Raw genomic sequence first — 20,982 nt, forward strand, 5'->3', positions numbered from 1 at the left:
GGAATGACGGAGTGGTTCAACCCGACAGCATGGAAACAGGTCAGGTGTTCATATTTCTATGTGTCGCACTGACACGACGTGTGTAAAGTATGCCGAGATAGCCTACTCCATCCCATAACCGGAGTGCGACTCTGTCGTGGAATTGAGATGAAATATTGAGCATTGTTGCGTGGGTCTACTCCTTCGACACATCATGGTTTAAGTAGCGATGGATAAACGTCGATGCTTTGACAGGCCAGTCCATGAATGGGTCGGGTATTTGAAAGCCAGCCAAAGCAACAACAGCCTCGCAGAACTCGGCGTACACCATTTCCATGTCGTCTTCGTGGGACGCGCCTTCCTGAACGTTCCGAAACAAATCGTGCGCCGCTTCGTAAGTAAATCGCGGGGATAAGAGCTTGAAATCCTGCATGAAACTACCATTGGACAGTAGAAGTATGCTTCACCCACCTTCACAAATGCCATCCAATCGCGCAACTTGAAGTGCAAGACACCCTTTTCCTTGGACTTGGGTTTGACAGCGTATCGTTTGAATATCCCGGCCAGCTGCTCCTTGAATTCACTCAGCACCGACTATCACGAAAACATGGGGTTTTAGTGCCCAAGTTGGAGAAACATGCGGAGCAATTTACTTTCATCGCAGCGCTTTGCGCCTCTTCCCGTAGGGCTGACTTAGCTTGTTGCAAGAAGCACAAATGCTCTACGACAAACCGATCTACGCGCTGTCCGAGGCGCCCAAGCTCTCCAAATTGCTCGTTGCAGATTCGGAGCAAGATATCAGCAAAGTCCACGACCGAAATCTCTTGAGTATCGGCACTTCATAGAAATATGAACAAATACTTGCCATGAATCTCTCATTGCTAGCACCGCACCTCTCATCGTCGCGCGGAGTGGGTACCAACTGCGTCATCACGCGTAGGCGCTTCATGGTGCGCCATAGCTCGTCCAATGTCAACGCGTACTTGACGTCTGGACCAGCTTTGGTGTACAACAAGCGAAACAATGCATCGTTGACTTGAAAGATGCGTCGGACGTTTACAAACTCGCCCTCAGGGTCTTCTTCCTCGTGGAGAATCTTTCTGATGGCCGGAGAGTCCCCATTAATTACTTGAAACAGACTTGGTCGAATATCTACAAGAGATCAAGTGGCTTACACGACGCTCCATGATATGTTCTAAATACCTCTCGAAGTAAGAAGTTCTGCAGACGTATTGTTGGCACATTCCTTGTCTTGAGCCATGCCGCACGCGCTGTTCCACATGACCAATCGACCGTGCGCCATGGCTAATTTTGTGTGCTTCACCTACAGCCATCCTTAGGCACAGCGCGCCAATGGAGTCGTAAAACACATGTCACGTTACCTCTGCACTTCGTTCCCACGAGGTCAACACGACTTCGTGAATACGTTCAATTGTGCATCGAAAGTTGGAAACTCGAGTCGATTCGAGAGCGCGCAGCTTGGTCGTACCATACGAATTGTACTTTTTACTCGCCAACTGCCCCCCAGACAGATAAATGCTGTTTGCTGGAAGCTCAAAATGCAGCGCTGGCTCCAATCGAAGACTTGGCTGGCCCTACATTTAGCTGTAAACTTTGCCTGCAGTTTAACCTGCACGGACATTTCTGCTAAAGTTGGACACCGAGTTTTGAGAGGTGAGCATTCGCTTGGACTGCGATCGTTTCTAGGCATACATCAGGGAGTCAAATTATTCGTTTGCAGGAGATAGATACACTACTCGCAGAGGGATGGACTCTGACGATGAATCGAGAACAGACGCTTGGCAAAGGCTCGAGCATATCTCATTCCACAACTGATATGCACGAACAAAGTGCTTGGACGCAGTGAGCGGGGTGATATCGCTCTCATTGTCGTAGTCATCTTCGTCGTCTAGTTGAGTCGAAGCAAGGAGATTGCGTCGACTCGCTTTCGACTTGGACTTTTTCAACTTTTTCTTCTTTTGCGAATGCAACCGTTCGCTGATGTGCGGGTTGTGTACGTAAGGGCACAAGTCGCTGCTCGGAAATAGCAAGCATCCGTATTCTTGAAAGCACCGACCAACCAACAGGTTCCGCCAGTGCGGCGTGAACTGGTCTAAATCTGTCAATGTGACACTCTGAAGGTGGGGAAGACTTTTTGTGTTGCCAATGGACTGGCGTCGGGAAGCTGTCACGACTGTGGGCGTGTTCTTGTGTATGGCTACATCACCGTTCTATTGTAAAAGATAGAAAAGACCGAAAAGTGCAGGACATACACACAGTAGTCGCGACTGGCATGACTGAGATTTCGTGGTCTTCGAAATGCCGTGCAAAATATAGAGTTGGCGACATTGCATAATGATCCTGTTGCCGAATGCACTCGCTGACCCATTCTTGAAAGTACCCGCCCTAGTACATGCGTGGTTTCGTCTTCTGAGCACGATTATACTGTTTACCACCGACTGTGGTGTCACTGTGGTGGGGACTGGCTTTGTGGTGCTGAAGAGAATTCGTTGTTGGGAGAGGTAGGTATTGAAAGCGTCCATGAACCCCACAAATTGTTCCAATGACAAGTTCTCGACAGTCGGTGGGTCGCTTGGGGATTTACGCATCACATACGACACGAATTGCTCGAGGCAATACTCGTCAAGGGAAAGCTATGTGGGGATTCAGCGTCACGACATAAATCAAAGATGACAGACTATAGAAATACTTACGTGGCCTAGGATCTCTTGGTGGTACCCGAGGTTGTACTGGGACCGAAGGAGTGACTCGAGGATAAAATGCGCGATTTCAGACACGACTTCAATGCGCAATTGACCGTCAAAACACACGGTTTCTTCTCGCCCGGCCGAGCTCTTCAAGTATTGTTTTGCTACAGGTTCAGCAGGTCAGGCAACTTGCCGTCAAGTACAGAGTGGTCACGCACCGTTGTCAATCTGGACATACATGAGCTGGACGTTGTCATGGAGATTATTGTGGTCTTCCTGAAGCCATGTGAACTCTTCTTGCAACGCGTCGTTGATTTCAGTCAGCTCGGCGACATTACGCTGGGCTGTCGCGACCTTTTCACTGCATGTGTCGTGTGTGACCAAGTATCGTGGCGACAAGGATTTTTAGTGAGTTGTACCAGTCCTCTTGGAGCTTCTGAGTGATCCGCTGATTGATGTGGAAGCGCGCCCAGTTTCTCCAATCCTCAAACGTAGACAGCAGGATCGTCCGTGGCGAGCCCGAGTACCACACTGAAAACCATCGCAAGTTTTTCGAGATGACCTAGTCACCATCGTGCATGTACATTCGATTGTAATGTCGATGATATTACGTCAGTACCTTTTTCCGAACAATCGATTCTTCGTACCACGCAAAGAAGCACGTCCTTGTCAACTCGGCATCCCAATCGCGCATCGTTTCTTCGAGCGTCAATTGGGCGCGTTTGAGTTCATTCTGTAAAAAGTTATTGCGCTCAGAGCACCGATTCCTATTATATACAAATCAAGTGAACCGTCGCGACAGTCGACACGTACCGCTTATCGACTCGGGATAGTAGTTGGTACTGAACATCCTTGACTGCGGCAAAGTACGTGGGAGAGTTAAACAACACTCGTGGCTGATCTGACACAATCGACTTCATGTATATGGAGCGCTGGACTTCGCTGCTCAACACTCGAAGCATGCCTTGGTACTGCCCAAAATATGGCGCCAAGCGTTCTACCGCAGTAACAGCCAGTGTTGCGGCAGCATTGTCCTGTGGGGTACCTAATAAGGTGCAACAAAATGCAGTCATGATGTCGTGAGGGCGATCGAGCTGGCCCGTCAGTCGATTGATTTCGCTGAACCCAATATCCGCGTGTACTGCTATAAGACGATTTACAGCCACGGTAGGAAAAACGAGCGATTCGTAGGACGTACTGATAGATCGGTAGTTGAGTTCTTCTTTTTCAAATTGCTCGAGCCAATCATCCAGGAAGATGTGCAGCACAGTGCGTTGATTCGTATCTTTCTGTATTGTGTTGCTGGCAACAACACTTGTCAGTGCCTCCATGACAGAAGTCATAGGCACAGCAATCGGTGGAGACCATTTGTCATGCATGGATAAATGCGGTAGTCGAGGGGTTAGTACGCTCGGCTGCGTCGGCGCAATGTACGCCGAGCCAAGTAAGGGGGCGTCGGATGTACGCGGACGAGGGATGAACTCCCCATCGGATGGGTGAAACAGTGGCAATGTGACGTCGTTTCGTGCAGTCGTTCCCTGATTTGAGCATGTGATAGAATCGCCCCGCGGCGGTGGTCGCACTGGCTGTCGCTTTCGTGGCTTGGATACGTCGCTGGACGCATCAACGGGTATAATGTGTACCTCCCGTTTCAGCGATGGAAACAATACAGTCGCTGTGTTGCTGTCCCATTGCGGAACTAATCCAAGACCATCAACGCTTCGCCCATCACGTTTCTTGCGTTTATGCCGAGGAGATTTCGTGGCGCCGTTGAAGTGCATGACGGCGACGACGACGGCGCCCTTTCGATATGTGCAACGATCTATCTCCCAAATTTGATATCGTATGTCAGAGGTTCGTGTAATTGTCGTCACAAAATTCCAATTCTGGTAGAGCGGCAAGTCCTGGCGAAGATGTCGTCCATCGACAAGCTCTCCATCCGAGGAATCCGCAGTTTCAGCCCCGGTCGAGATGAATCCATCGACTTTAACCAACCGCTCACCGTTATCTTGGGTGCAAACGGTATGTGCATGGAGATGTTATCCAAATCACATGAACTGCTCTCGTAGGATGCGGCAAAACGACGATCATCGAGTGCCTTAAGATCAGTTGCACGGGGTTGCTTCCTCCTGGTGCAAGGTCGGGTCAATCGTTTGTGCACGATCCAAAGATTCGAGGAGACGTGGAAGTAAAAGGCAGTGTTCGTCTGCGCTTTACACGTCGCGCGGGACACACCATGGTCGTGCAACGCACGTATCGCTTGCAGCAAATGAAATCCAACACCAAGTTTTCTGCCATGGATGGTGTCGTTCGCATGGTAAACGAGCACGGGGAAAAGGTTAGCATCAACCAAAAGTGCGGTGAACTAGACAAGCACATCCCTGACTTGCTTGGAGTGTCGAAAGCTGTCCTGGAAAGTGTAATCTTTTGCCACCAAGAAGACTCAAACTGGCCATTGCAAGAAGGAGCAGTGCTAAAGAAAAGATTCGATGACATTTTCGAATCGGCTCGGTATACGAAAGCGCTTGAAGCAATCAAGAAACTTAAGGCCGACCGTGCTAACCAAGGAAAGGACCTCAAACGCGACTTGGACGTGATCAACGAACAGGTGAAGCGCGCACGTGAGTTGGAAGAGCAATTGGACGTCCGTCAATCTAAGCTCGAGGCGCTCAAGTTGGACGAGAATGCCATATCGGACAATATAGACGACCTTGAGCGGCATGTCGTCGAAGCAAATAATGTGTTGGCTGAATCGAGGGCTTTGAATGCGGAGATTGTCCAGAAGGACAACGCACTTGTGGCCATGCTGCACGATATTCAGCGAAACTACAGAAGCAACCCCGAATTCAAAGAAATGTCCGAAACCACGTCGCAATTGAACGAGCTCCTTACAAACTACGATGTCATCGTGGCGACAAACAACCGCCAAGTCGAAATGATCGAGTCTCAGGAATCCCAGCTGCAAATGACGAAAGCCATGATTAGCGAAAAGGTCGTGAACCTGCGTGTGGGCAAAGGGCTCCTTATCAAAGCAATCGAAAAACTACGATCGGCCGTCAAGTCTCGAGCTGAGATAGCGTGTAACATGGGTCGAAAGCACGCGTTTGGATCATTTCTGTCCCTCAACACAAGTCAGGAACTCCGGCAGTTTTGGTCGCGGTTCCAAGACGCGCTGGTGGAAAAGGAAATTGAGCTCAAGAACTTGGAGCAAGAAAACGTGGACCTGAACGACACGTGGAATTCAACGATCAACAAGCTAGAGACACAAGTCAATCACTTTGGCCTCCAAATTGCCCACAAGAATGCTGAAATTGCCGAGGTCAAGAAGGAAGAAGCTAAGGTGGTGCAATTCATTCAAAGCTACCAAGGTTCAACCGAATCAGCGCCGTCGCAGCGAGAACTGTCCCAGCTCGAAGCCAAGCTTGCCGACCTGGAGGCCAAACTCGAGGCGTCAAAGAACAACAACGCGATGTCGCTTATCCGCGATGAGACGTTTGCACTGGAAAAGGAGCTGCACTCACTCACTTATGACATGCAAATTGCCCAAAACAAAGTGAATATTCTGCGCGGATTTGAAAAGGACGAAAGTGCGTTGGAGCATACTCGGCGCAACGTCACTGCTAGTAAGCTCAGTGTGATAGAGTCGTTATGCGACCCCAAGTTGGTGCAGCTATTGGCCCACACGCCGACTGAAGACTCGTTAGCGCACGATGCTGACACGTTGGAGGCGTTATCTCAGGCATCAATGGCTGCTGTTGACGAAAGCAAAGCAACCTTGCGGCATCAAGAAGCCCGCGCGACGGAATTGAACTTAAAAAAGGAACAAGAAGAGAATTTTGTGTCCAAGTTGCGACAAGAATTGGATCTATTGGAGCAAGGTCCTATGCAAGAGTTGCAGCGAATCTTTTCGGCGTATTTGCTGCAACCAGAGTCGGCGTTGTCTCAGCTTGAAACCATGTACATGGAGGCTAAAGACAAGACTTTGAGCCGGAAAAATGCTGTCATGTTTTTGAAGACATACAAAAAGAAAGGCGAAAAGGAAAACTGCTGTCCACTGTGCCATCGCGGTATGACCCCCGACGAGTTGGCGGTTTTCTCTAAACTCATTGCCGACAAAATGGACGACTCGAAGAACCAAGAAAAAATTCAAAAGGCTGAACGGTTGGAACAGCAAGCTTTTGAAGTTTGGAAGCAAACCGAAACGTTGATGCCGTCCTGGCACCGCCATCAAGCCATCCTAAAGGAATTACCTGCAAAGAGTGAGATGCTCAACGAACTCTACAAGCAAACGCGCGCACTCGAAGTCGACTTAACTCAAGCCCGTCTTGCTCTGCTTCAAAATGAAGGCAAACTTGCACAAGTTGTCGAAGGTTGCGCTATGCTGAAGTCGGTTAGAAAAAACCACGAGCAAGTCGAATTCGACTCGAGGAAGCTGGCCACATTAGAGCGGGACTTGATCTCGCGATTAGCAGACAGTCTCGGATCAAATCCCCCGACGATGACCGAAGCCCAAGGTGTGTTGGAAGCCATGCAAGTCAACTGCAGGGAACTTGAAACGAAACTCAAGAACAAGCAAAAAGAAATTCATATGGCGTCGGAGGCCCACATGCGCCTGCAAGGCGAAGTCAACAAAGTGAGAGAAGACAAACATATATTGAACCAACGCAACAATGAACTGGAGAAGGCCAAGGACCAACGCGATCTTTTGCGTGCGACATTGCGAAAACTACAAGACGACCTGGCGACCTCCCAGCGGGACTTTCCAGGGGTGCAGCGAGAGCTCCAAATCAAAGTCAACGAACGTGATATAAGTCGTATGCAGTTAAAGCAAGCGATGGACGTGAAGCGTTCGGAGCTAACTCAGTGCCAGCAAGATATGCAGCTTGTGAAGACGAAGCATGAAGAAGTTGAGCAATTACAGAAGCAAAATGACGAGGGCAAGTTGCAAGAACTTGAGCAAGAGTTGCAACTACTGAATGCACAAAGCGAGCGAATTTCTCGTGAAATTGCAGTGCTACAGCCGGAGAAGAACCGGGCACGCAGTTCGCTGTCAGAAACCGAAAGCTTCAAGCGCCAGATCCGCGACAACATCCAATTCCGACAGCTGCGAGACAACGTGGACAAGGCAAAGGAGGACATTGCAGTGTTCAAGCGAAAGGTCGACAAATTCAAAAGCACGGCAGAGGCCGAGAATGCATGCCGCGTGGCAAATCAAACACTTAGCGCGGCAAAGGAAGCGCGAGCGAAACTTGCTGGGAAGCAAGACAACTTGCAAGAATTAGTCCGCGAGGTGCAAGCACAATTGGCCCACCGCGATCTCAAAAACATTGACGAAAAGAAGCGCCACAAGTTTATTGAATATGAGACGACCGTGATGGCCGTGTCGGACTTGGACAAGTACTACAAGGCGCTGGATCTGTCACTCATGGAATTTCACTCACGCAAGATTGAAGAAATCAATGCCATCATTCGGAGTTTGTGGCAAATCACGTATAGAGGTCAGGACATCGACACAATTGAAATCGTCAGTGGTCACGATACTGGCGACTCGAAATCGAAACGTTCATATAACTACCGCGTTGTCATGCGCAAAGACAGCGCGGTTCTCGACATGCGAGGCCGCTGCAGCGCTGGTCAAAAGGTACCAGCTTGACGGATTTAGTTCCAGTTCATGACGTTCCCACGTAGGTCCTGGCAGGGTTGGTGATCCGCCTAGCTCTAGCCGAAACCTTCTGTCTAAACTGTGGGATTTTGGCGCTTGACGAGCCAACAACGAACTTGGACACTGCAAACAAGTTGGGCCTTGCTCAAGCCATTTCAGAGTATGACGACTTAGTATTGATAACTGCGTTGTGCTGATTACTGTTGTAGTATCTTGATTGCCCGCGAGAAACAGCAGAATTTCCAACTCATTTGCATCACCCACGACGAAGAGTTCGTGCAAATGCTGAATCGATCACAAATGCTGGGGGGGTCCCGTCCAGAATACTTTTGGACGGTCAGTCGGGAAGAAATGTAAGTTCATCTCGCACTACAATACCACTGACTTCAGATTTCTGCCGTAGTGCCCCCAGGTATTTTGTGAGCAAAATCGATAAGCGGCCATGGAGTAGTGATTTTGTTCACCATCCCGCAAACGACATTTAAGCTCGCTAATTTGAGCGCATTATGCTTCAAACTCAGATCCAGAGCAAGGCTTATAGTGAAGCTTGTGCAATTGCTTGAATCCAGATTGCAACAGCCATGGCACCAGGGTCTGGGACGTCTTTGACATGGTCTTCGGCCACGTAACTCGTACGTCCACATGCTTCATGGGCAGCAATCCGCTTGGTTGAGTTGGCACCTTCAAGCGCTGCGTTCTTCACAGCTTCAATCCAATCCGCTCGAGGTATGTCCGTCTGAAACTCAGGAGATGTCATCGTCGCTTATTATGGTTCTGACATACACGACGTGCCGCACGAATGGCAGGCAACATGGAGTCCAGCATCGTGCGAGAGCCTTCCGTCGCCCCGCCGTATTTCACAATCGCCCCGGCACCCGCCGCAAAACTTTCTACCCACGCTTGCAAAGGAACTTCGACGACATCGTTCTTAGAATCAAAGGTCTGCATCATAGCACCGGCCGCCGTGAAAAAGATCGTGTACAGCACTACAACCCCAGTCTTCCGTCAAAAACAACGATTCTCATGATGTCTCTTGAACGAATAGACCTCCAGATGTACCACCAATCGCACTCCCAACAGCGCGCGCAATATCGGCCAGTGTCATGGACGGAACATTGAGCGGGAAGTCTGAAAGAGCACTTTGAATCGCCTTGGCGCCAGTTGCCAAGGTGTGGCCGCAATCGCCATCACCAACCTAATATACCAAGACATCATCTTTTGGGAAGCTGACTCACAATCCTACTTTAGTGTCCCACTCGGTCAAGTCGCCTTCAGCGTCAATGATACTCTGAGTCGCCGCGATGATGGCACGCTTGAGCTGTTCGCCCGCCGCAGTCAACGTCGACGTAGATTGAATGCTCGGTGGTATCACGGCTGCAAAATTCACAACGTTATTGTCGACAAAGCGACCCAAGCGCACAGGCCAAGCTGGTGCAGTCACAGATGCGTCCAACCACTCGAGTTGTTGCGTCGAATGTTGAGGGCTCAGTTTCCACAGCGTCAGCGAAAAACCAGCCATGTCTAACGCCGTCATGAACGATCCGACGGCAACTCGCTCGACGACAACATCATGTTTGGCGCAAGACTGCCGTACGTCATTCACGATGAGTTGCAGCTCCATCGATGTCATGGAGCCCAAGTTGTTGACCATAACCACAACGCGATCCTTTCCTGTGGATTGTGTATAGCAATGACGGAAGTAGGAATTGGATGCGTTTCGTACGTGCGACCTGAATGCCGTTCTGAATCGTCGTCATGAGCTCAGCAACGGTGGCTTGCGATGGCAATTGACCAATTGTTTTCGCTCCGGGTTCACCGTGAATGCCCAACCCAAGTTCCATTTCGTGGGGTTGAATGTGACGACTGAGCAAGACGACGTTAGTTTGGCGATCATTTTGTCAGATGACGTGGACCTGGAGGTTTGGCCAGGTAATGTGCACGACTTCCAAGCTACTCCCATCGTTCCAATGACAAGATGTTGCACTTGTTCTGCAATTTTGTCCAATGGAAACCCCTGGGCTGCCATCGCGCCGGCAACTTTGTGCACGAACACTGTGCCCGCAAGCCCGCGGCGACCGGCCTTGGCATCTATGATTTAACAGTTGGTTGCCTGCGACAAAACCCAAGCAATTACTTGGAATGGCCAGGTCGTCGCCAATAACAACCATGTCGACCTTAATTCCTTCTGCCTTGGCCGTTTCTATGGCTAGCCCAAAGTTGAGTCGATCGCCCTACACGTTCAGATGAGAGTATAGGGGTAAGCGCAGCAGACTTACCGTGTAGTTCTTGACGATGATCAGGCAACCTTGGGTGCCAGCTGCCAGGCGAATTGCAGTCAGCACTTGGCTGGTGCTAGGAGACGCAAACACGTCGCCGCAGATGACACCCGTCAACATGCCGTGACCGATGTAACCAGCATGAGCAGGTTCGTGGCCGCTTCCACCTCCTGACAGTAGTGTCACTTGTCGTTGTTTAATGTCATTGAAATCGCGATGCAGCACGACTCTGTATTCAGAGACAAGACACAGGTCTGGGGACGAGTGCACCAAGCCACGCAACATCTCATCCACTACCGTTGTCGGCGAATTGATCATCTTGAAGGTACTCGTCATGGCGGCTCGATTGCGAAAGTGCATACTAATAATTCATACTCGAAGTAATCGGTAGTTCATGTCCGGATGGTGGTCGATCGATCAACCGGACAACTCCCCATTCAAAATCGGTGCGACGGGCACTGCCAGGGCCGGGCTGCACCGTTCCGCCAGTCTCGTGCTGAGTGGTATGTTCGACCGTGGCTTGAATGCTCCATGCGCAGTACCGCCGGTGCCGTTGACACTGAGGAATCTGGCGCAACTGTGAGAGTTCACAGCATTTCTGAAGTAAACGTGGATTGCCTGTCAATATTGGAGAATGCTGAGCATAGAATTTTGTTGTGTCCCCAGAGCTTATCGCATGTTCGACAGCGTCGGCCAAGCATGAGCCGCGAATAATGCGTGTGTTGAATGGAGCAAGGGTGCATTAAGTGGGCTATTTCAAGACTCGTCCATCGTACATCAAGACCAAGCTTGGCCCGCTACTGGAAAAAGTTGTTCCAGGAACTAGGTTCGGCAACCGCTGCCTTGCTAGGGGATTCATACCAAACTCGACAATATCATCTTGGACAATGGTGACGCGAATCGCCGGATTTGTCATGCGGCTGAAGAACCTACCGTCCACAATGAGCAAGATGCAAGCGTTCGTACCATACCTCTTGGCAAACACACTGTAGCCAGATGCACTAGCAAAGATGCCAACTACTTCATCAGGCTGCGAGCTCAGGACACCTTCAAACTCTCGCAGTTGTGACACGCTTGTGGGGGTTTGCTCGTGCTTACATTGCGTCACAATCTGGATATCGTTTCCAGGTAATGCCCACACACCCTATATGCACAATATCACTGATCGACGCATCCTACATTTCGAACGTACGTAGTGGTCCACACCACCATCCATAGACATCGACGTTGGTGTGAGTCGGCAGTTGTATTGAGCCATCACGCGGGCAACTTGATGCTCGTACTCAAGACCTTTCTCAACGGATGTTCCTGTGCTGGCCACAGAGGTGGAGCTATGGCGCGATATCATCCCGAACACGTGCCGTCGCATTGGAAGAAGTGCCGCCAACAGCGGGGGCATCGTCGTGGTGGTCACTCGAGCACATTCAAAAGAGTTCCGGATATCAATATGTTTTTACCGGATTCGACGAAACTTCAGATTGATGTGTCAACAAGCTCACGCACCCTCACATGGTTCCGGTGGAGGCGGCGCTGTCGGAGTGGAAGCGGGAGTTGACGGACTTGCTGAAGCATGATCGCACGATCAAGAAGTATGCGTGTATCCTATACCTGATCAACTACCTGCATTACGTCTGGACAGCGAAGCAGCCGTCTCTAACATACCAGAAGTCTCCTCGTGCTGAGGCAATTGTGAAGAAATGTTCTCTCTTAGGTTGGACACCACTAGCTTTACTTGCCTGACATCGATTATGTAGTGGAAAAGTACCATCCTTCATGGTACTTGCTCAACAACGGGTACGATCTGTCTTATACCGCAGGGAGAAAGCATTGAATTTGTTTAGGCACTTGCATACAATCATGCTGGCCAAGTTGACTTCCCACCCACAGATCCATTACGAGCGCCAAATGGTCCCGCTTTCCGATGGCGGTGTTGTGTCTCTGGACTGGGCAGTACCTCCTGGCGTCGCCCCCGATGATGTGAACTTTCCAGACATCCCAACTGTGGTTCGTCACTTCATCCCATGCATACATACAATGACTCAACGTCATGCGTCCTCCAGATCGTCTTTCATGGGCTCACAGGGGGCAGCGGGGATGTACGTCATCCATCGCATCTACTTTCGCCATTTCCCCCCTGACCATATATCACGTTCAGAACTACGTGTGCGTGACGGTGGAAAAGCTCGTGCGAGACGGATGGCGGGTCGTCGTGATGAATGCCCGCGGGTGCGCCAACACACCATTGCTCACACCACATGTACGCGGATATTTGGTTTGCTTTCCGTTCACGGGGCACTGTAGCTCTTTTGCGGCGCGTACACAAACGACGTGCGCGAAGTAGTCGCGATGCTCCGACGGAATCATGTCCAGACGGCACCGCTGGTGTCGGTGGGGTTTTCGCTTGGGTCAAACATTATGGTCAAGTACATTGGGGAAGAAGGAGCGGCATGCCCGTTGACGGCGGCCGTCTCGGTTGGCAACCCGTACGACTTTATGTGCAATAGTCGCAACTTGAATCACTCGTTCGTTCATAACGCCATTTACAACGCGCCGTTGGCGACGAACCTGAACGACCTCTTCTTCGTCCGCGTATGGTTTGCTGACATGGACGACCGCGACATCACTCACCATCTACTCTCTGCGTAATAGTCGAATGCCCACGAATTGTTTGCCGACCACCCCGAGATCGACCTCGCCTCCATCCAGGCCACGTCCCGCGTCATCGACTTTGATGAGCAGCTGACAAGACGCGCATTTGGGTATGCATCTTCGCTTGGTTTATCTTGTTCAGTTGTTGCAGTTTGCGTGGAACCTGATGCCACCGCCTTGGAGAAGCGGATAAAAGTGGCTTCAGCGTAGCATCATCCATCGTAGGTATGCGTCCGTGAGCGACTACTACCGCGACGCGTCGAGCAATCAGTGTACGACGTTGATTCGATCGAAGTGGATGGTTCAGCATGGGAGGCCCGTAGATCTCAAGTTCGTTCAGATCCCGCTACTCTTGCTGTCGGCAAAAGACGACCCAATTTGCATCCACACAGCTACCCCATACGACGACGTTATCGCGAACGACAACTTGCTCCTGGCCGTCACCGACACTGGTGGTCACTTGGGGTTCTTCACAGGCAACAATTTGTTCGAAGTGCCCGACATGTGGTCTGCCAATGTCGTGGCGCAGTTTTGCAAAGCCATTGTCGAGATCAACAGCGCGCGTGATGCAACGAAACCTTCGATCGTCCGCCGTCTCTTTCAGTCGGCTGATCAGGCAACGGTGGACACTCCCCCACTAGCGAACGACGGCAACCTTGGGAACGGTAATTCTGCCTTCGTGGAAAATGGAGCCGAGGGCCAGGTGTCCCTGCGAAGAGGTGCTGCAGCGCTTGCTGCCCTTGCGGTGGTTCACTTCGCATTCAAACATCGACGCGCCATGCATAAAAAGTGGTGGTATTGAGCACCATGTCCATGTTGCCTTAATAATGAAACTGCTGGTCGTTGGTCGATTTGCCTGTCCCCTGCAACACGAGCAAGTCATGCACCAGACAGCCTCGTACTGGCGTTATGAATGTGCTTACAGATGGAGGATCTTGGGACGACCGCCGGATCTCCTTCACTGCTGCAGCCAGCGCTTCGGGATTGACTCCTTTCTCAACCAGCGAGATGAGGATGCTGAGGGATTCGCGGTCGAGGCCCGTGTTCAGGAGTCGTGACAACTCGTAGACCGCTACAAGTTGATCTTTAGCTGCTTCATGAAGGAGGGCGTGTAAGTACTCTCAAATGCTTCCTTTCCCTGCCCAATCTCGCCGCTTCCGTCTTGGTTCATCTTGCTGCTGGGGAAATGCTACGTTCCTCTCAAGTGCGGGGGTCATGAAATCCGGATATTTATTTGAGGAAATATTCGTGTTCTTGCGTGATATCTCGAATCGATCCAAAACCGTTCCGATTGGCCACTCCACACAACGACAATGAAAATCGGAGAGTTGATTTGTCCTTCGCTCGATTACAGCCAATCTTATCTCGAGTAATAGATTTATTAATCAGCGCGATAGATGGAAAATGTGCACCAAATTGAATACTTACTACTTGGGTACATTTTCATATTTCTACAAATTGCGCAAAATATTCGGCGTCTCTCCCTCTGGTACATTCTCGAATTTGCCTGAAAATTCGAGCACAGCACGGTAATTTCATGAAACGCCGGGGAAATTCTAGGACGATGCCGGCAATGGCATGCAGAGTCCGTCGCCGCATCAGTCATTCTTCAATTTGATCAACATCTCACAAACATGACAACGAACGCCATGAAAGCTCGAAGCCAGTTGGCAGTCGTCAAGGAGCATGTCGACCGTATCCACGACATCCTAACCACACGCCTGCCCAACCAACATGGCATCATAGCGGCCGAGCTCGCCGCAACCAAGTGGCTCTGCGTTGCGCATCACGACAACGCGCCAACCCACGTCAAGAAGTGCAAACTTCAAGTCAGCAATTACCGCTTCCGAGTGCTTGAGCAAGGCGAACGTTTAACCCGGTTGCTCTGCGACTTGGACCTTGTCGAAAGCGATGGCGACATGGAGATCCGACAAGAACGAAAGCGACTCGTTCTGCGCATCCAAGACGAACTTGTCCTTGCTGATGCGATGAAAGTTCGATGCGACAAGCTCGTTGATTTCCACGCCACCCTGTTTCCCTCCTCTGATGCGGCGACAGACGGCGCCTCGACATTAAACGTGACCTCCGACAACCTTGACGCGACGGAGGAGGAGGAGACCGCGCGTGCTGAAGATGTCAACAACGATGAAATGGATTCCAACGACCAAACCGACGACCACACCAGCGAGGTTGATGACGACGAATGTGACGACGAAGACATGGACAACGAGGAGGAAGATGAAGGTGCTGAGGAGGAGTCACACATCCCCGAGTGGACTCCGCGCTACGAAGTGCATGAAGGTCGCGATGGAGCTGTGTACCTCTTGGCGGATCTGACGGGTGTCGATTTGAACCGGCATTTGGATGTGCAAATCGACGGAGATGTGCTCCGCGTGACTGGCACCAAGCTTCCCACTCCACGGGACTTGCAAGTGATGCGGATGACGGGTCAACCCACGTTCGGACGCTTCGTCATCGCCGAATCATTTCCGAGTCACTTGTTCAACCTTCACGGCGCCACCCTTCGTCGTGCTGCTGGCGGTGTCGTCGAAGTTCGGATTCCTCGTGCCAGAGCAGTGTACAACCCGTTCTTTCCGCGCAGCTACGCGGCTAGCCAGCGTCGGGCGACGCCGTTTGCCAACATGGGCCTGGCGTGGTAGGGCATCTCGTGTCAATAGTGTATTTAATTTCAATGTATTGGATCCGTAACACTTGCCGTTCCAACAGTCACATCGGAGCCCTGGCGTTCGAGTCCACGTTCTGCAGATCAAAGCAGCATTTTGAATGGTTTCATGCACGGCGCAATCGACCTCGCCAGGATGTTGCAACGAGCTCAACTTTCTTCACGAAGTACGCACAAGCCACAGCAGCGCCAAAGCTAAACACACGATGGAGCGGCACACCGTCGCACAGTTCGAGCTCGTCGACAAGGTCGCTTGGAAACGAGTTTTGGTGCTGAAACCGCACGGGGGAGAGTGGGCCACGAGGCTGCGGGACTGGATGGACCTTGGCTGGAAGTCGTTCGATCGGGTTGTTATCGTCACTGTGGCCTGTGGACGACCAAGATGGTGACATGCAATTCGTTCGAGACACGACAATGTCTCTCATTGCGTCGCAATACTGCGCGACAACTTTAGCTGACCACGTATCTGGATACGACAAGATGCCGTCGCCCGTGTAAAACCCCAAGTGACCACCACGCTCTGTCACAGCCAGGATCACGTGTTTGTTCGCCAGGCAGTCTTCGACGGGGATGGCCGTGGATACACAGACAGGATCGTCCTTCGCCGACAGACAGAGCAAGGGAATGCGAACGTGAGGTAAATCTATCGACAGAGGTTCACGGCGGTCCATTGCATGCAAGACGGAGGCATATTCGCAGCAACTGCATGGTTAACAACCGCATGAACGTACATGGAGCAGACGAACAATCGCGGTAATACTCGACAACGCTCTTGTACCTATGAATCCAGTTCGTCAGCGTGGCCAAGCACACGCGGAGCGGCCAAGTAATTGACGTAGGCGCGTTGAGAAATGGCAGACACACAGGACATGTAACCCTTCGTACCCAAACACCTTCAGCGTCATCGCGTGGTCGACGTCCCACATCGTGTCGCACTTTTTCATCTTGTCAATATCGACGGTGGGGTGGTCGGCAAAGTGTTCATGGACATTGGACTATCCAAATCGGTGGGATGAAGCCACCAAAGCGAGAACGAAACTCCAGATGCCCACCGACCTCTTCGAAAAACAACTTGAGAAAGCGCTTCGTCATGGCGCGGTAGTACACGAGATGGGTGGCCAGCGACGAGTGGTGCAAGTGACGGTAAATCTCCATCGCGTCGAACGGGTTGCCCACCGACACTGCAGCGTCCAACGCACACTTGTCGCGCTCCTCGCCAAGAAATTTGACCAACAGATTCGAACCCAATGAGAATCCCACGGCCAGCAACGGCGCGGTTGGCGCATGCTTTCGGCGAAGGTGCGTGACGACTTGACGAATGTCATCGGTGTCGGCTGCGTTGAAGAGCTGCAATTCACGGACATGAGCCGGTCACTAGACAAGACGTACGTACACGAGGTGTAAGGACGGGGGTTTTTGCACAACCTCGGGCATTCATCACGACGACGCGCCATCCGTGCTCCATGAGTTTGTCGGCAGCTTTCCGAATGTAATTCTACATGGCCAGGGCATCAACGAGGCAAGATGATCCATTAAAGTTGGAATCTACCTCCCAGCTGCCCCCGCAAGTTCCATGAAGTAATAACTAGGTCAAAGGTATCCAATACGATTCGAATGAACTTGCATTCTGTGCACGTACGACGGTAGGTTGGTCGTGGTGTTGCTCTACATACGACGTCGATTTTGTTGGCGGAATCGCCCAATCTAATGACACGAGTCCGCCGTCTGCCAAATGCACGTACTCGCGGGAGTATGTGACTACAGGAAATCGACTCCCCAGTGCCAAAAAGATTGTCTGCAAATGCCTGGAAGGTTTGGAGCCAAGTGAACGACGAAGTGGAACGAATCGACTGTACCCATTGAAGAGGAACCATGTCGGATGGTACTTTTCAACTAACAAGGACACGGCACACGTCAGCAACGCACACCCCCTTGGCCACCAGAAACGTACCAAGCAGCGAGCAGTGCTCCAGCAATTGTTTGGTTAAGGGCGTGGATTGATAGTACAGCGTTGGCTTGGACGCAGCACAGTAGTAATGCATGCAGTTCAGTACACACAGGATGAAGTGATACTTTCTCCATTCGCGAAAGGTGCACAGGAACGCGACCATGGCGCTCATGGACACGATTGCCATGTCCCCACCCCAACGCTCCTAACGGTACTGTGATTACCAAACGAATCGAGTGATCCAGAGTTTACGCAACGCTTCGATATATATTGCAGTGGAATATATCAACTCGAAAAAGATTCTTAAAACAATCATTCCATCCAAGCTTCAATCACAGAAATGAAAAAAATTCGGTTACGTTCCATGTTGCTCGGAGGTACACACGATGATCAAGGAGACCAAGGGCATCCGAGGGAATTCATGGTTACCCCAGTGCATAAAGCCAAGGAGATCGCGCAGTATGACCGCTAATCTATTTGTCTCTGTACAGCGTGTAGCCACGCATACTCGATCCACTACCCAACCTGTGCGCTCGGCGAACTCATATCGCACACAAGAATGCTTGGTTGCCTGTTACGAAGGTGCAAAACATTTGCTTGTTCCATGGGTGCGAGAAACGAGGGCGATACAAGGCGATGTGTGTGGTTTAATGAAGAAACGCTCGACTTGAAGCTCATCGGACGTTGGGCTTGCTCGCCAAGTGTGAAACGAGTAGAATGCCGAAAATCCCATAACAACCTCCCATCACCATGTCAGTCCTTCGTCAAAGATGCCCACCGTTCGCCACAAGAAGCGCAAGAAGACGTCTCCTGGACACACCCTCGCTCAGGCCCTCTTCTCTAGTATTTGGACTCCTTCGCCATTTTTCGCGTTCTGTCCTTCGTCAATCGAGACCTGTCGGACGACGGGGCTCGCATCGTGAAGACTCTTGACCTCCATGCCACCCTTCGCTCTCACAGCCTGCTTGCTGCTCAGTCGTTCTGTCGTTCGGCGATATTCCGTCATTCTTGCCTCTTTGTCTCTGCAAAGGATGCCTTCAACCACAGACACAAAGATCGACCTTGCTTCGTCGTTGCTACACCTCACGCACTTAAACCTCCGCGGTTGCCATCGACTCTCGAGGCATGCATTGAATCTCATTGCGTCCGCATGGCCTTCCTTAATGCCTCTTGATCTTTCCTTCTGCAGCGACCTCGCCGACCCTTCGCCCCTCTTGAATTTTTTATCTTCCAAGAGTCGACCTGTTTGGATGGCACGCAGTCTTCAACCAGCGCTGCCATGACACTGCATGTGCTCGAGCTTCCAAAGCTATCTCTGATGTATCTCCCATCAACTCTGACGCTTTTCTATATCGGCGGCACGAGCTCTGCGACCCCGCGAAATCCCAATCACGATTCTACCACCTTCAATCACTGGATACATCTGGCTGCAGCTCCTTGGACGCGTCCGTAGTGATCGACTTCATTGTCGTGTCAGTCCCCCACGTGTCGTTGACCCAATGCCACGCCGTGTGTCTTTCGCATCTGTGGCTGAGGTGGCACCGCGTCCCCGCTCTTGAAATCCTCATCTTGAAAGGCATTCTGTCGGGGCGCAGCCAAGATGGACAAAGCGGGTTAAGGTCTGTAGCCCGTCGATATTGTTTTTGGACATTTCTTGCAGCGACCACACTGCCCACGTCAAGCGCAACTTCCACGATCCCATGACAAATATGGATGTGGAAGTTGTGAATGCTGACTTCCCCATTGAGCCTTGCGCACATTAGGCTGGGAATGCCCCACCTCGCCGAGAACGCAGGCGAGGAGACAGACTGATACCTTAAATGCAAGCGCCATGATAAAGGAACGTTCCATCTTGCGTGGTGGTGGGGTTTGAAAGTGGAGCTTGGAATCGACAGGCAACTCGATCGCGGCCGCGCCAGGGCTCCACGAGGGTGAAGCTAACCGTGGAGTTCATACGACTGCCCACTCAAAAAAAGTTGGTCATTGCACGGCGACGAGGATTCCTAATTATTGTGCACATTTTACTCACACGATGACTCCCGTCGGATTGGACTGGACGTTGTGGGTCGTGACCACGACCTCGATACAGTCGACGACGGTGCCGCTCGGGTCAAAGACTGCCGTGAAGACGAGGTTATTCATCGCGCGCGACGCTGCAAAGCCATTCTCGACAGCGGCATGGACAGGACGTCGGGTGTCTACTGCATGGCGAACAATGGTGCGGACTCGGGACGTGTCAACACTCAAGCACGAGAGTAGTGTCGCAGGGCGCCGTAGCGCACTCTCGGTGTACCCAGATAGGATAAGGAATGCCTGGTTTGCACGCACGAGGACGACGTCCGTGGTGATCATACATTTGGGCACGCTGGACCTGTCGAAGTAACGCTCGAACGGGGACTGCGACGACGTGATCATGGACGGTGCCATTCGAAGCGCGTACTCGGCTTTTTGCTTGGCAATCACGACGTCGTTCTGCAGCATCGTCATGTAATGGAGCGTGTTGTCCAGGATCGACTGCTTGTTCATTTTGGTCGACACGCCTGCGGCTTCGAGTTCCTTGCGGAGATTCTCGATTGTGTCGTTCATCTTGGACATGCGCTGCTTCTCCTTGAGGTTGAGTTCCGCACGGGTCGTTGGATTCATCCCTTCCGTCACGTGGATGTTGGCATTCTCGTCTCCGTAGTGGCCCATCCACATACCTACTTCGCCCGTCGTCAAGAGTTCAGATATCCTGCCATGATTTTGAGTTGCACTGGGAAACATTCGGACGGAGACGGACAAGAAAACCTGCAACATTGCATATATATTCATTTAAACAGTATTGCGTTGCACCTGTGAGCGATTTGATTGGCCCGTGCGGTGACCAGAAAAAAAACATTTGCATCAGATCTTGCAGTTTGTATGAACACAAGTGGAGATTTTTGAAATCGTTTGATTGGCCCATTGCGGTATTTGGGCACAGTCGAAGAAGAAGCCTCTGATTCGTACCCTCTGTTTAAGAACAGAACACTCTGTGTCACCTGTTTTTATGGGTGGCACAGAGTGTACAACAACAATTGTGGTTTTTAAAGAGAGGT

At 51.2% G+C, this 20,982-nt stretch overlaps 9 protein-coding genes across 14 annotated transcripts; 3 read left to right on the forward strand and 6 right to left on the reverse strand.

Moving 5' to 3' along the window:
* Positions 1 to 37: 37 nt before the first annotated feature.
* On the reverse strand, positions 38 to 1,150 carry H310_04951 (hypothetical protein). The gene is made up of 4 exons (XM_008869513.1): positions 873 to 1,150; positions 633 to 816; positions 451 to 573; positions 38 to 406 (listed from the first exon to the last, which is right to left on the reverse strand). The coding sequence occupies exons 1-4, from the start codon at positions 926 to 928 to the stop codon at positions 176 to 178; spliced, it is 594 nt and encodes a 197-aa protein (XP_008867735.1). The 5' UTR covers positions 929 to 1,150; the 3' UTR covers positions 38 to 175.
* A 3,427-nt stretch (positions 1,151 to 4,577) lies between these two features.
* On the forward strand, positions 4,578 to 9,430 carry H310_04952. 2 transcript variants are annotated; one of them, XM_008869515.1, is made up of 6 exons: positions 4,578 to 4,709; positions 4,757 to 5,004; positions 5,057 to 8,328; positions 8,376 to 8,509; positions 8,559 to 8,702; positions 8,753 to 9,430. In XM_008869515.1, the coding sequence occupies exons 3-6, from the start codon at positions 5,491 to 5,493 to the stop codon at positions 8,832 to 8,834; spliced, it is 3,198 nt and encodes a 1,065-aa protein (XP_008867737.1). In that variant the 5' UTR covers positions 4,578 to 4,709; positions 4,757 to 5,004; positions 5,057 to 5,490; the 3' UTR covers positions 8,835 to 9,430. The 2 variants fall into 2 exon arrangements, with proteins under 2 accessions (XP_008867737.1, XP_008867736.1); XM_008869514.1 differs by having other exon boundaries at positions 4,757 to 8,328.
* On the reverse strand, positions 8,885 to 10,961 carry H310_04953 (dihydroxyacetone kinase; the record flags this gene model as incomplete). The annotated part of the gene is made up of 8 exons (XM_008869516.1): positions 8,885 to 9,085; positions 9,133 to 9,335; positions 9,397 to 9,544; positions 9,593 to 10,020; positions 10,073 to 10,212; positions 10,263 to 10,437; positions 10,484 to 10,580; positions 10,626 to 10,961. 8 exons carry the CDS (start codon positions 10,959 to 10,961, stop codon positions 8,885 to 8,887), a joined length of 1,728 nt encoding a protein of 575 aa, XP_008867738.1.
* A 378-nt stretch (positions 10,962 to 11,339) lies between these two features.
* H310_04954 lies at positions 11,340 to 12,051 on the reverse strand. Of its 2 annotated transcripts, XM_008869518.1 has the most exons (4): positions 11,818 to 12,051; positions 11,724 to 11,769; positions 11,597 to 11,672; positions 11,340 to 11,554 (listed from the first exon to the last, which is right to left on the reverse strand). In XM_008869518.1, the coding sequence occupies exons 1-4, from the start codon at positions 12,022 to 12,024 to the stop codon at positions 11,377 to 11,379; spliced, it is 507 nt and encodes a 168-aa protein (XP_008867740.1). In that variant the 5' UTR covers positions 12,025 to 12,051; the 3' UTR covers positions 11,340 to 11,376. The 2 variants fall into 2 exon arrangements, with proteins under 2 accessions (XP_008867740.1, XP_008867739.1); XM_008869517.1 differs by having other exon boundaries at positions 11,597 to 11,769.
* Positions 12,052 to 12,098: 47 nt separating this feature from the next.
* Positions 12,099 to 14,479, forward strand: H310_04955. 2 transcript variants are annotated; one of them, XM_008869519.1, is made up of 9 exons: positions 12,099 to 12,336; positions 12,380 to 12,419; positions 12,467 to 12,629; positions 12,686 to 12,721; positions 12,781 to 12,882; positions 12,927 to 13,214; positions 13,275 to 13,384; positions 13,500 to 13,546; positions 13,598 to 14,479. In XM_008869519.1, exons 1-9 carry the CDS (start codon positions 12,135 to 12,137, stop codon positions 14,074 to 14,076), a joined length of 1,467 nt encoding a protein of 488 aa, XP_008867741.1. In that variant the 5' UTR covers positions 12,099 to 12,134; the 3' UTR covers positions 14,077 to 14,479. The 2 variants fall into 2 exon arrangements, with proteins under 2 accessions (XP_008867741.1, XP_008867742.1); XM_008869520.1 differs by having other exon boundaries at positions 13,275 to 13,546.
* H310_04956 lies at positions 12,997 to 14,665 on the reverse strand. Of its 2 annotated transcripts, XM_008869522.1 has the most exons (3): positions 14,394 to 14,665; positions 14,198 to 14,346; positions 12,997 to 14,137 (listed from the first exon to the last, which is right to left on the reverse strand). In XM_008869522.1, the coding sequence occupies exons 1-3, from the start codon at positions 14,443 to 14,445 to the stop codon at positions 14,096 to 14,098; spliced, it is 243 nt and encodes an 80-aa protein (XP_008867744.1). In that variant the 5' UTR covers positions 14,446 to 14,665; the 3' UTR covers positions 12,997 to 14,095. The 2 variants fall into 2 exon arrangements, with proteins under 2 accessions (XP_008867744.1, XP_008867743.1); XM_008869521.1 differs by having other exon boundaries at positions 12,997 to 14,346.
* A 118-nt stretch (positions 14,666 to 14,783) lies between these two features.
* H310_04957 (hypothetical protein) lies at positions 14,784 to 16,143 on the forward strand. The gene has a single exon (XM_008869523.1). It carries the CDS (start codon positions 14,909 to 14,911, stop codon positions 15,932 to 15,934), a length of 1,026 nt encoding a protein of 341 aa, XP_008867745.1. The 5' UTR covers positions 14,784 to 14,908; the 3' UTR covers positions 15,935 to 16,143.
* On the reverse strand, positions 14,784 to 18,142 carry H310_04958 (hypothetical protein). The gene is made up of 9 exons (XM_008869524.1): positions 17,909 to 18,142; positions 17,814 to 17,850; positions 17,597 to 17,762; positions 17,507 to 17,542; positions 17,351 to 17,452; positions 17,014 to 17,304; positions 16,843 to 16,952; positions 16,689 to 16,735; positions 14,784 to 16,600 (listed from the first exon to the last, which is right to left on the reverse strand). Exons 1-9 carry the CDS (start codon positions 18,090 to 18,092, stop codon positions 16,065 to 16,067), a joined length of 1,509 nt encoding a protein of 502 aa, XP_008867746.1. The 5' UTR covers positions 18,093 to 18,142; the 3' UTR covers positions 14,784 to 16,064.
* A 1,723-nt stretch (positions 18,143 to 19,865) lies between these two features.
* H310_04959 lies at positions 19,866 to 20,648 on the reverse strand. 2 transcript variants are annotated; one of them, XM_008869526.1, is made up of 2 exons: positions 20,605 to 20,648; positions 19,866 to 20,550 (listed from the first exon to the last, which is right to left on the reverse strand). In XM_008869526.1, exon 2 carries the CDS (start codon positions 20,546 to 20,548, stop codon positions 19,931 to 19,933), a length of 618 nt encoding a protein of 205 aa, XP_008867748.1. In that variant the 5' UTR covers positions 20,549 to 20,550; positions 20,605 to 20,648; the 3' UTR covers positions 19,866 to 19,930. The 2 variants fall into 2 exon arrangements, with proteins under 2 accessions (XP_008867748.1, XP_008867747.1); XM_008869525.1 differs by having other exon boundaries at positions 19,866 to 20,640.
* Positions 20,649 to 20,982: the final 334 nt, after the last annotated feature.

This window comes from Aphanomyces invadans (assembly GCF_000520115.1).
Source record: "Aphanomyces invadans strain NJM9701 unplaced genomic scaffold supercont1.8, whole genome shotgun sequence".
NCBI lineage: Eukaryota > Oomycota > Saprolegniomycetes > Saprolegniales > Verrucalvaceae > Aphanomyces > Aphanomyces invadans.

Coding starts and splice junctions, on each gene's coding strand:
- H310_04951 (XM_008869513.1), bottom strand. CDS start 928: ATGAAGCGCCTACGCGTGATGACGCAGTTGGTACCCACTCCGCGCGAC. Junction 817..872: donor ACTCCGCGCGACGATGAGAG/GTGCGGTGCTAG, acceptor ATTTCTATGAAG/TGCCGATACTCAAGAGATTT. Junction 574..632: donor CGCAAAGCGCTGCGATGAAA/GTAAATTGCTCC, acceptor TTTTCGTGATAG/TCGGTGCTGAGTGAATTCAA.
- H310_04952 (XM_008869514.1), top strand. CDS start 4,601: ATGTCGTCCATCGACAAGCTCTCCATCCGAGGAATCCGCAGTTTCAGC. Junction 4,710..4,756: donor CGTTATCTTGGGTGCAAACG/GTATGTGCATGG, acceptor CTGCTCTCGTAG/GATGCGGCAAAACGACGATC. Junction 8,510..8,558: donor CTTGCTCAAGCCATTTCAGA/GTATGACGACTT, acceptor TTACTGTTGTAG/TATCTTGATTGCCCGCGAGA.
- H310_04954 (XM_008869517.1), bottom strand. CDS start 12,024: ATGCCCCCGCTGTTGGCGGCACTTCTTCCAATGCGACGGCACGTGTTC. Junction 11,770..11,817: donor ATGGTGGTGTGGACCACTAC/GTACGTTCGAAA, acceptor TTGTGCATATAG/GGTGTGTGGGCATTACCTGG. Junction 11,555..11,596: donor TACAGTGTGTTTGCCAAGAG/GTATGGTACGAA, acceptor TGTGGACGGTAG/GTTCTTCAGCCGCATGACAA.
- H310_04955 (XM_008869519.1), top strand. CDS start 12,135: ATGGTTCCGGTGGAGGCGGCGCTGTCGGAGTGGAAGCGGGAGTTGACG. Junction 12,722..12,780: donor TCACAGGGGGCAGCGGGGAT/GTACGTCATCCA, acceptor TATCACGTTCAG/AACTACGTGTGCGTGACGGT. Junction 13,385..13,499: donor CTGACAAGACGCGCATTTGG/GTATGCATCTTC, acceptor CATCCATCGTAG/GTATGCGTCCGTGAGCGACT.
- H310_04956 (XM_008869521.1), bottom strand. CDS start 14,445: ATGAACCAAGACGGAAGCGGCGAGATTGGGCAGGGAAAGGAAGCATTT. Junction 14,347..14,393: donor GGGAAAGGAAGCATTTGAGA/GTACTTACACGC, acceptor ATCAACTTGTAG/CGGTCTACGAGTTGTCACGA.
- H310_04957 (XM_008869523.1), top strand. CDS start 14,909: ATGACAACGAACGCCATGAAAGCTCGAAGCCAGTTGGCAGTCGTCAAG.
- H310_04958 (XM_008869524.1), bottom strand. CDS start 18,092: ATGGCAATCGTGTCCATGAGCGCCATGGTCGCGTTCCTGTGCACCTTT. Junction 17,453..17,506: donor CTTGCGGGGGCAGCTGGGAG/GTAGATTCCAAC, acceptor CTGGCCATGTAG/AATTACATTCGGAAAGCTGC. Junction 16,953..17,013: donor TCAAGTTGTTTTTCGAAGAG/GTCGGTGGGCAT, acceptor CGATTTGGATAG/TCCAATGTCCATGAACACTT.
- H310_04959 (XM_008869525.1), bottom strand. CDS start 20,602: ATGTGGATGGGCCACTACGGAGACGAGAATGCCAACATCCACGTGACG.